Below are 12,052 nucleotides of genomic sequence, written 5' to 3' on the forward strand. Positions count from 1 at the left end.
ACTGATATTTATTATTATTATTATTGTTGTTAGGTACTCATGTCAGTATTAGAGATATAAAGATAGACAAGATATCTAAAGATAGACAAGATAGCATCCTTCTCTTCAAGTAGCTCTGAGCCTAATAGAAAATGAGGCATCTGAAGAAGCATTTATGATTTAGTAGGATTCAGTGAAACAATAGAGACACATTAATACCAGAGTCCTGGCTTAAAAGAGGGAACAGATAATTTTGCTTAGGTCAATAGTAGAAGATTTTCCAGCGTGGGGGGACTATGGGAGAGCAGTGAAGGGCTTTCCAGGAGTGAGGCTGGTATACGCAGCATCACAAAGGTATGACACAGTGCAGAGCATTTGGGAGCTTGAGTGGATATCCAGGAGCAGAACAAAGTCTGTCGGTGTAGAAGCAGGCAACGGTGATGCTGGATGGTGAGGTGAAGCCATGTCAAGAATAGGTTTTATATGCAGCATTCAAGAGCTTCCACCTTATCCTCTGTCTACTGCTGACTATTGGCCAAAAACAACAATGAAGAAAGATGTAAGCAGATTTACATTTTCAAAAGATAGCAAGATGACTCTGGCAGCTGTGGATACATTTAAAGTTAGTAACACTGGAAGTGAAAGGCCAGTCGAGTTAAAATCCCTCTCGTCCTGACTCGGAAGAGGCGACACCCCAAATCACTCACGAGAAGCGGTCTTGATGCAAACAGCAAGAGGATTTTTATTCCGAGCGCGCTGGGGCCCACAGTCGTACGCCACGCAGGGGTAGAGGACTGCGGCCCCGAGTGTGGAGTCGGGACAGCTTTTATGGGGTTCACAACAAAGCCCGCGCTTTTACAAACTAATCATTTTTAAAATATCGCAAACCAGTCAATTCAAAACTTCGAGAGCCCGCGCTTTGTGGACCAATTAATTTTAAGTTGTTCTGGAGTTACATGTTTGTGCCTGTCTCTGGGTGGGGGAGACATATTGTCACCAAGATATATTTATCAGGATTTTCAACATTTTGTGGCACGCCCGATCTTACTGGGGTCCGTTAGGCAATTGACTTCTCCTCTTTTTATCTTATGCAAGCAGGTTTACAGAAGCCAAACAAGCAGTTAGGAGCAGTTTCAAGAAGTTTCAAGCATAGAGGCACATACTCAGGGGCCTGTTTTTCCCCTTCCACAAAGTTTTGTACAGAGCAGAAAGCAAGCCCTAAAACAGCAAAAAGTATGATCTTTTACCTATAGGGAACAGGGTCTGGAATTCGAGGGCATTTAGAGCTTCTTATTAACTTCCTGGGTTCTGGGAGAGTCAGGTTGCATTTTCATCCTTTCATTCCCCACTTCTTCTCTTGTTAATAGTTCTAATCTTAGAACTAGGAAGGCTAAAGGTCAGTTTCTTCTTAGCTTGGAAGGCCTTGGTACTGCTGTCTAAGTACCATGATCCGAACTGTACTCATTTGTTCTCTAACAAAGGCAACAAACCGATTAATTAAGCAAGGCCCAACTGTAAGCAACAGGAGCAGTATTACTAGGGGTCCTGTTAGAGCAGAAAGCAGGGTGGTCACCCATGGGGACTTGTTGAACCATCCCTCAAACCATCCTTGGCCAGCCTCTTTTTCTTTGTGACGTTTTTTTAACCTTTCTCTGAGCTTGTTCATGGAGTCCCTGATAGCTCCTGAATGATTCACATAAAAGCAGCATTTCTCTTTTAAGGCTACACATAACCCTCCTTTTTTTAGAAATAACAGATCTAACCCCCTTCTGTTCTGTAGAACCATTTCAGATAAGGAGGTTAGGGATTCCTCCAGGTTACTGACAGATTTTTCTAGGGCTTGGAGATCTTCCGTTACAATTCGATGTAGGTTACTAAGTCCTTTCTCCAGCTGTTGCGGTCCTGTGATTAGGGCAGCCGTTCCTGTTCCCACGCCTGTAGCTACTCCCAATCCGAGCATTACAGCTAGTGTCAGGGATATGGGCTCTCTTTTTGGCCGATTATATCTATAGTCATATTCATCAAGGACTGCTTTTTCGGGATAGTAGTACACCCGGGGGACAATTTGGACCATAACGCAAAAGTCTTTAGTTTGGTTGAAAACCAAGGTGGAAACACAAGGGGTTAATCCAGTATTACATGCCCACCACCTGTCATAACCAGGTACCAGATATTGACTCTCAGAGGTTCGATTAAAGGCTTCAGTGTGGTTACAAAGGTGTTGGTGGGATGGGGGAACCCTCCCTATGCAGGTGCCTTTTTCAGAAACCTCAGTAAGGGTAAGCTTATTTTGGGATCCCCATGTACATTGGTCTCTATGTTCCTTTGTCACATTGAATTTCCCTCCTCTAGCCATTCCCTCATAGTAAGGTGGGCCCGAAGCTAAGCAAAGCCAACAAGAAGAGGTAGCCTCTGGAGTCGTGGAGTTAAGAGCTTGAAAAGCTCCCTGGATGAGGCTAAAAAGTTTCGTCCCTGTTTTAATAGTGATGTTAGGCTCAGTGGGGACTGATCCAGAGGTTGTATTGTAATCAGAGGGGTTAGGAGATGGCCTCTGTTCTTGGATTGGAGGTCCTTGTTCGGCCAAACCCTTATTTGGTCCTATAGCAACCGGAGGTTCCATCTGAGTTTCTATTCTGAGGCGAATAGTCAGAACAGATCCTTTCTTTCTCCCAGAGCCTCCATAGTACACTATTCCCCAAGACATACCATTTACCCACTTTTGAATATTTTCTTGTTTTTCTTTTTCAGTGAAACTTATTTTTAAGTAATCTAGGTCTAACGAATGACAGCTTATTTGCTTATTTCGTACATCTTTTTGTACCCGCTGTTGTCAATCTTTCCATCTCCCATGGCCATAATTAAATTGATTATAACTGGTAGGATTGTTAACAAAAGAGTAACTTACTCTGTCTTGCTGAGAGACTGGCCATTTCCAATTCCCATCATTAGAAGTTACGCAGCTCCATTGCTTGCAAAAGAAATCCTGAGGATTTCCACAATATTTTTCATTATTTGGGGGTCCTGGGCAAACGTAAAACCCGTAAGCACGGAGTACATCGGGGGGTGTGGCCTGGTCATTGAGACCAGGGATTACTGATCGAAGGCAGACATATAACTCAGGCCATCAGGTCCCCAAGGGAGCCTCCCCTTGAGTGCTGTTAATATTAATACCTGTACCGGAGTCAGTAAGTAACCAGGTGAGAGATAAGGGTTTATGGGAGTTCGGGCTGTCCACAAGGCGTTTACCATTAACTTGAGGAGTTATTGACAGAGTAAGGAACCACGCGATGGAGGCGAAGCTTAAGGGGATTTTCAGTCTTTTCGGCTTTCCACCCTGAATCGGGAGGTGGCGCCGGCTTAACGTGGGATGCATGGATCCAGGTGGGGATTCCTTCGACTTTCATAGCCGTTGGTGTGGTCAAAAGTACGAGATAAGGTCCCTTCCACCGAGTCTCGAGGTTTCCTGCACGGTGGCGTCTAACATAGACTGAATCTCCAACTTGGAAGCGATGTGGAACTTGCAAGTCTCCTCCTGAGTAGGCCTCCCGGAGCTGTTTCCATGCTCGCTGCCTAGAGAACAAAGGCTGGGAAAGCAGCACATCAGCACTATGTGCAAAGGCAATTTCTGCCAACGGGGGGGGTCCCCCGTAGAGCAATTTATAGGGGGTCAGCCCAAACTGTCCAGGGGTGTTCCTCACCCTAAAAAGCACAAAGGGCAGGAGAGCTATCCAATCATTAATGCCAGTCTCTGTGGTCAATTTGGTAAGGGTCTCTTTAATGGTTCTATTCATCTTCTCTACCTGTCCTGAGCTTTGGGGTCTGTATGCACAATGCAGTTTCCAATCAATCCCCAATATCTTGGCCAGTCCCTGACTTACCTGGGCAACGAAAGCTGGACCATTGTCTGACCCTATTACCTTAGGTATTTCAAATCTTGGAAAAATTTCCTCCAGTATTTTCTTAGCCACCACGGTTGAAGTCTCTTTCTTAGTAGGATAAGCCTCTACCCATCCTGAAAAGGTGTCTACAAAAACCAATAGATATTTGTTTCCGTATTTAGCCGGCTTCACCTCAGTGAAGTCCATTTCCCAGTGAGCGCCTGGGTGGCTTCCCCTTAGTCTCTTTCCTGGAGGTATTCTGGAAGGATTAGCATTAACCAGCTGGCAGGGCACACAATGTTTGACCACCGAGTCAGCCATTCCTGGTAGCCTCAGAACATGATAAGGGGATGTTCTGACCAACTGCTGCAGGTGTTTAGTTCCTAGGTGGGTTAGACGATGTATCTGTTGGACATATTTTAACCCTTCTTTGTGGGGCAGGATTTCCTTCCCATCTGAGGTATAGCAGGTCCCCTCCGGAGTTTCAGAGAACTGGTCTATCTTTTTTATTTCTTGCCAGTCTTCTAGGGTGTACTGTCGTCCGGGTTCTGGGGCTTTGGGTGTTTCTATCATAGGCAGAAGGTTAACACCCTGGGCTGCCTGCTTGGCAACCCGGTCAGCCATCTGGTTCCCTCTGGATATGGGATCTTTGGCTTTCTGATGTCCAGGACAGTGTATAATAGCTAGCCTTTTTGGCAAATGTAAGGCTTCTAATAGGCTTAGAATTTCCTCTTTGTTCTTTATTTCCCTCCCTGCTGAGGTAAGCAACCCCCTTTGTTTATAGATGGCCCCGTGTACGTGTGCAGTCGCAAAGGCATACCTGTTGTCTGTATAAATGTTTATGGATTTCCCTTCGGCCAGCCGCAAAGCTTGCGTGAGGGCCATGAGCTCAGCCTTTTGTGCTGAAGTTCCTTCCGGCAGGCTGCTGGCCCAGATCGTGCGGGTCCCGTCCACCATCGCCGCCCCAGCCATCCTCTTACCTTCCACCACATAGCTGCTTCCGTCAGTGAACCAGGTTAACACTTCTCCAGTCAGCGGTATGTCTGTAAGGTCCTTGCGGACCCCAGTCTCCTCAATCAATAGTTGATGGCAATCATGAGTCACTGGTTTATCAGTCTCTTCAGGCAGAAGAGTGGCAGGGTTGAGAGCGGCTGGTGGAGCGAACGTGACCCTCTCTGTGAGAAGCAGGCTTTGATAGTGGGTCATGCGGGCGTTGGTCATCCATCGGTCTGGGGGCTGCCGAACGATGTTTTCCAACGTATGGGGGGCTATTACAGTTATATTTTGTCCCAAAGTCAATTTGTCAGCGTCCTTGACCAGTATGGCCACAGCTGCGATAGCCTTCAGGCATATGGGCCAACCACTGGCTACAGGATCGAGCTTCTTTGACAGGTAGGCAACAGGTCTCCTCCATGGTCCTAGAGTTTGGGTTAAAATTCCCCGGGCTACTCCCTTACGCTCATCCACATAAAGGGTAAAGGGTTTAGTCACGTCAGGGAGGGCCAGAGCAGGTGCGCTCAGCAGGGCCTTTTTGATAGCATCAAATGCCTTCTGGTGCTCAGGAGCCCAGGAGAATTCCCCTTTTTTTTTGGTTAGTGGGTAGAGTGGGGCTGCTAAGGTCGCAAACCCCGGGATCCACAGTCTGCAAAATCCAGCTGTCCCCAAAAATTCTCTCACTTGTTTGGCTGTGGTTGGGGCCGGTATCTGGACTACAGTTCTCTTCCGTGCCTCCGTCAGCCATCGCTGCCCGCCCCGCAAACTGTACCCCAAGTATGTTACCTCTCTCCTGCAAATCTGGGCCTTCTTAGCGGAGGCTCTGTAGCCTAGGTCAGACAATTCCAGCAGTAGTGCCTTCGTACCTTCTAAGCAGTCCTGTTTGGTGGCTCCCGCCAGAAGTAGGTCATCCACGTACTGGAGGAGGGTCACCTGGGGGTGTTGGATCCTGAAGTTGGCCAGGTCTCTGTGTAGGGCTTCGTCAAAGATGGTCGGGGAGTTTTTGAACCCTTGGGGCAGTCGAGTCCAAGTGAGCTGCCCGGTTCTTCCCGCACCTGGATCTCTCCATTCGAAGGCAAAAAGTGGTTGGCTAGTGGGATGTAGTCTCAGGCAGAAGAAGGCATCCTTTAAGTCCAATACTGTATACCAGCTCCGTTGGGGTGGGAGAGCACACAAGAGGTTATAAGGGTTCGGGACTGTTGGGTGTATATCCTGCACCCGTTTATTGACCTCTCTCAAGTCCTGTACTGGTCGATAGTCATTAGTCCCAGGCTTTCTAACCGGTAGCAGGGGAGTATTCCAGGGAGATTGGACAGGAACTAGGATGCCCTGTTGGATTAATCTTTGAACATGCGGCCGAATTCCTTCTCGAGCTTCTTTACTCAAGGGGTACTGTCTGACTGACACTGGTGCAGCACTGGCCTTCAGTTGAATAACCTGTGGGGGAACTTGCTTTGTCAAACCCATCCCTGCGGTTTTTGCCCAGGCTTGGGGAAACTGTTCCAACCAGAATTGTATATTTTGATCAGGCTTTACTAGGGGAGAATATAGTCGATATTCGTCATCTAATTGGAGGGTCAACACAGTGATAGGTTTGTTATTTGCAGACACTTCTGGTTTCCCTTGTTCAAAAGAAATTTGTGCTCCCATCTTGGTCAGTAAGTCTCTACCTAAGAGGGGTGCTGGGCACTCAGGTATGACCAGAAACGAGTGGGTTACCCGTCCCACTCCCAAGTCAACTGTTCTTCGGGTAGTCCATGGATACTGTTGTTGCCCTGTGGCACCCATCACCCAGGATTTTTTATCTTTTAGTTTTCTTAATGGCTGTAGTAGCACTGAATGTTTCGCTCCGGTATCAACCAGAAACTCAACTGGTTGCCCCTCCACCTTTAAAGTTACCCTGGGCTCGGGGAGGGGGTCCGAACCCCGTCTTTCCTAGTCTTTATCTTCTTCCAGAGCTAAGACCTTCAGTCCTTTGTTTCTCTTCTTGGGGCAGTCCCTTGCCCAGTGTCCTTTTTCTTTACAATATGCACATTGGTCCTTGTCGAGTGGGGTCCTATTGCCCAGGTTCCCTGACTGTCTAGGGCCTGACCTAATTTTCCTAAAATCTCTCTCTCTTTCCCTATTGCTTTTTCTTTCAACCACTGCAGCCAAGATCTTAGTCAAATTCTTCTCTTGTCGTTTATTACGTCTTTCCTCCCTTTCCTCTCTTTCTTTCTCTTTTTTTTGTTCCCTTTCTTCTTCTGTCTCCCTTTTGTAATACACTTTCTCTGCCTCCTTCACTAGATCACGTAACTCAGCCTCCTGTAACCCTTCCAGTCTCTGAAGCTTCTTTCTGATATCCAGGGCTGACTGTCCTATGAAGGCCAGGGCCACTGAGGCTTTCTGAGCCTCCGAGGTAGGATCAAAAGGGGTGAACCGCCTGAAGGCTTCCATGAGCCTCTCAAGAAAAACTGAGGGAGGTTCATTCGGTCCCTGCATCACCTCTCTTACCTTAGCCAAGTTAGTGGGCCGTCTTGAGGCGCCCCGGAGACCCGCCACCAGAGCCTGGCGATAGATTTTCAAGCTCTCCCTACCTTCAGCCGTGTTGTAGTCCCAACCGGGGCGAGTCAAGGGAAATCCCATGTCAATCTCATTTTGCAACTGCGTGGGTCGCCCGTCGGCCCCAGGAACATTTTTTCTAGCCTCTAACAGAATTCTCTCTCGCTCCTCGGTTGTGAAGAGTGTCTGCAGCAGCTGTTGACAATCATCCCAAGTAGGCTGGTGAGAGAACATAAGGGACTCCACCAACCCCGTGAGGCGTTGGGGATCCTCCGAGAAAGGGGGATGGTTAGTTTTCCAATTATAGAGATCTGCAGAAGAAAAGGGCCAATACTGGAGGGGCTGCAATTGGCCCCCCGGTATGGGAGGCCGTACGTGCGCAGCGGTAATGTCGCGATCTCGTCTGTCCGCTCCGGGGTGGCGCCCCTCCGGCTCCGAGTCCCTGCAGCAGGTCCCTCCACCGCCGGAGCTCCAGGAGGGGCAGAGGGTCCCCTCGCAGCACCCTGTGCCGGATAAGGGGGTGGGGGAACAGATTGGGGTTCCGGCCAAGCCGGCGGCTCCTCAATCTCGGGGTAGATATGAGGAGAGGGCTTGACTTTTTCAGCCGAGTGTTTGTTTTTCTCTCCAAGAGCCAGAATTCGGGGACCTGGCTTTCTTGGCTTATTCAGCCAAGGTTTAACCCATGGCGGAGGATCCTCTGCCAAATCTTGCCACGTAAGGATATAGGGCTCCTGATCGGGATGAGAGCCGGGTCCAGTCTGAAAAATAATTGCTTTAACAGCCAGGATAATCTCAGAATTAAAGGTCCCCTCTGATGGCCATCCAACATCGAATGTCGGCCATTCAGAGACACAGAAAGTCTGCCAAGGTCCCTTCTTAACCTGAACTGACAAATTATGAGCCCTGGATTTAACTTCAGTCCAATGGTCGAGAGTCAAACTAAGAGGGGTCGTCACAGTCTGTCCCATATTAAAACTGTAGACAAGGACGCACAAGACAAAGACACACAAAACAGAAACCAACAGATCCAGACACACGCGACCCGTCCGCGTCTTCCACAAGCAGGCAAAAGAGTCGGACGGCCGCGGAGGGGAAGCTTTCGCTTCAACAACAGAACTCGGTCCTCTGACCGACAGAAGGAGACCACCAGGCGTCCCTGGCTCTCCCCACCTCCCGGGGCGTCCCCCAGGGTGGCAGCCTGTGATCCTCCTAGCACGTCTGCTGATCACAGTCCCCCAGTCCTTACGGTCTGAGAGGACAGCTGCAAACCGAAAGCGCGCATCACCGAAAACAGACACTCAGAACAGAGACGCCAGCCGACATACACACTCACATGTTCCAAAGGGGATCCCTTTACCTCCAAGTCGGTTCTCGGGTGTGAGGGGTAGTCGCGGGTTTCCCGGCCAACGCACCAAACTGAAAGGCCAGTCGAGTTAAAATCCCTCTCGTCCTGACTCGGAAGAGGCGACACCCCAAATCACTCACGAGAAGCGGTCTTGATGCAAACAGCAAGAGGATTTTTATTCCGAGCGCGCTGGGGCCCACAGTCGTACGCCACGCAGGGGTAGAGGACTGCGGCCCCGAGTGTGGAGTCGGGACAGCTTTTATGGGGTTCACAACAAAGCCCGCGCTTTTACAAACTAATCATTTTTAAAATATCGCAAACCAGTCAATTCAAAACTTCGAGAGCCCGCGCTTTGTGGACCAATTAATTTTAAGTTGTTCTGGAGTTACATGTTTGTGCCTGTCTCTGGGTGGGGGAGACATATTGTCACCAAGATATATTTATCAGGATTTTCAACATTTTGTGGCACGCCCGATCTTACTGGGGTCCGTTAGGCAATTGACTTCTCCTCTTTTTATCTTATGCAAGCAGGTTTACAGAAGCCAAACAAGCAGTTAGGAGCAGTTTCAAGAAGTTTCAAGCATAGAGGCACATACTCAGGGGCCTGTTTTTCCCCTTCCACAAAGTTTTGTACAGAGCAGAAAGCAAGCCCTAAAACAGCAAAAAGTATGATCTTTTACCTATAGGGAACAGGGTCTGGAATTCGAGGGCATTTAGAGCTTCTTATTAACTTCCTGGGTTCTGGGAGAGTCAGGTTGCATTTTCATCCTTTCAGAAGGGCTATTGGGAAAGTCCAGCAAGAGACAGGAGACTGCTAACTAGGACAGTAACAGTGGGAATAGAGAGGAGGTGAGAGATAAGTGAGATCATACAGGAAAATAGAACATCGTAAGCTGCTTTTGAAAGGGTTAGAGATAATTATTATTTATAGTACAATTAGGTCTCTTAGTTATTCTAAAGCAAGTTATTTTAATGACTCTCAATCCATGTACAATTGAGAATCTTTGAATTTCTCTTCAAATTGTATCCTGCGGTCTTGAGTTTTGTACTTGCCAGCCAAACTTGTATGCATTTAAATTGTAAATAGTGGTAGAGAAGAATAAAGTCAACAGTAAAGCTGCAGTTGTCAGTGTAGCCTGTCTTGTATTTGCCATAGTCCATCACCGCTGAAAGGTGTCAAAATGAAGAATTTAGGAATTTAGTCAAGATAAAAATTGGAAATTCTGGATAAAAATGGTAATGGTAATATGTAATGATTATATCGATATGTTAGTGAATAGCTCCATTAGACTATCAGCACTATTTGGAAAGCTGTCAATATCATCTCATATTTAAACTATTTAAGTGCATATTTAAACTGTGCAAATCACTTGCATTCATTTCATGGTTAATCAATCCAACCTGAAATTGTTTGCCAAATAATAATGGGATTTTCCCTAACAGCCAGATACTTAAATCACTAGATACCAAATTATGGGATAGAAAAATCAATTCAGCATCCCAGTTAATTATCGGTTTAAAACAATATTGAGTTGAGTCCTGGCACACACCCTTTAACAGCAGATGTCTTTGTTTTGGATCATTTTGATGATCTCGGTAACTCTTAGCATGATAAACTAATGATGCAAATTATTTTTTCATTTTAATTTTAAATTGTGGATGGAGCTATTGGCTTTCAACATAACAAATTTTTCTGTTGCAGCCAGAACATAAATTAGAACAGTAACAGTGGAGAAGGAGAGCAGGTGACATATTCCAGAGCTATTTGGAAGGTATATCTGAAAGTGGAAAGTGGGAGTTGAAAGAATAAATTCCAGGCTCCTGAAGTGGGCAACTCAAATGACAATCCCATTTGCTGTGATACAGAGGCAGGAGGAGGGGAAAATTTAAGGGGAAGACAAATTCTGTTTTAGATTTGGTCAATTTGAGGTATTTGTGTTACAGATATAGAGAAATTCACTGAGCCTGTAACTCAGGAAGGATGTATGTTGGAGACGGAAAGTTGAGAGTCATCAGCATACAGAGAGTGGATAAAGTTATAGCACTAAGTAAAGAAGAATTTTAGGGAATACTAACATGGAAGGAAAAGGAGAGAGGAATAAGAGAGAGGAGGCATGAAAACAGTCAAAAAGAAAAGGTGGCCAGACAAACCCCAGTGAAGGCCATCAGCAAAATAACTGGCCTGTACTTAAAAATGTCCAAGACAGAGGACAGAAGGACTTTCCCAGAGGAAGCCAAAGAGATTTATGATCCTGATCTTGGACTGGATCCTGGTCTAGGAGCAAACCTTTTTCCTTTGCTGTATGAGTCAGCATGAGGACAACTGGTGAACTGAATGAAGTTTGTAGATTAGAAAAAAAAAAAAATGGAGTTCCTGTCGAGGCTCAGCAGGTTAAGATCCCAACTAGTATCTACAAGGCTGTGGGTTCAATCCCTAGCCTCTCTCAATGTGTTAAGGATCCAGCATGCCGTGATCTATGGTGTAGGTTGACGACTCAGCTTAGATCTGGTGTTGCTGCTGCTGTGGCTGTGGTGTAGGCTGGCAGCTATAGCTCTGATTTGACCTCTAGCCTGGGAACTTCCATATGCCATGGCCCTAAAGAAAAGAAAAGGTGGAAGAAGATAGCCACCAGACTACTTACTTATTGGAGATAGTTTAAATCAGTGTAAATTAACTATAGTTCAATTACAATAAAAGTAAGGAGGGATCCAGCTTTTTAAAAAAGGTAAAATGTGGAGTTCCCATTGTGGCTCAGCAGAAACAAATCTGACTAGCATCCATGAGGATGCAGGTTCCATCCCTGGCTTCCCTCAGTGAATGAAGGATCTGGCATTGCCATGAGCTGTAGTGTAGTTTGCAGATGCGGCTCAGATCCTGCATTGCTGTGGCTGTGTTATAAGCCAGCAGCTACAGCTCCAATTCGACCCCTAGCTTAGGAACCTCCATATGCCACAGGTGTAGCCCTAAAAAGATTAAAAAAAAAAAAAGGAAAAAAGTTTATTACTTTTAACAACTCAATCACTGGGGCCTTGATGGGGACAGTGTCAATACTATCCCCTTGATGGGGACAGTGAGGTGGGGGGGCAGCCAGGTGTTAGATTTCAAGGTGTAAGTAAAACCAGGTTATGTTTAATACACATTTACTTCATGCCAGATTCTGTGCCAACTAAGCACATTTCATATAACTCTGAGAAATTGTGATTATCCCCGACATAAGGCAATAATCAGAGACTTGCAGAGTTTGAGTGACTTGCACTAGGTCACATAGTGGCCCTAGCAAAATTTGAACCCGTGTTGATAATCTCACAAGCTGAG

General features: G+C 46.6%; 2 protein-coding genes across 2 annotated transcripts; both read right to left on the bottom strand.

Moving 5' to 3' along the window:
- On the bottom strand, nt 698–7,761 carry LOC110256933. Its single transcript, XM_021074788.1, has 2 exons — nt 4,838–7,761; nt 698–4,003 (listed from the first exon to the last, which is right to left on the bottom strand). The coding sequence occupies exons 1-2, from the start codon at nt 6,636–6,638 to the stop codon at nt 3,228–3,230; spliced, it is 2,577 nt and encodes an 858-aa protein (XP_020930447.1). The 5' UTR covers nt 6,639–7,761; the 3' UTR covers nt 698–3,227.
- On the bottom strand, nt 7,133–8,754 carry LOC110256914. Its single transcript, XM_021074732.1, has 3 exons — nt 7,642–8,754; nt 7,344–7,426; nt 7,133–7,207 (listed from the first exon to the last, which is right to left on the bottom strand). The coding sequence occupies exons 1-3, from the start codon at nt 8,357–8,359 to the stop codon at nt 7,133–7,135; spliced, it is 876 nt and encodes a 291-aa protein (XP_020930391.1). The 5' UTR covers nt 8,360–8,754.

This window comes from Sus scrofa, chromosome 15, assembly GCF_000003025.6.
Source record: "Sus scrofa isolate TJ Tabasco breed Duroc chromosome 15, Sscrofa11.1, whole genome shotgun sequence".
NCBI classification, from domain to species: domain Eukaryota; kingdom Metazoa; phylum Chordata; class Mammalia; order Artiodactyla; family Suidae; genus Sus; species Sus scrofa.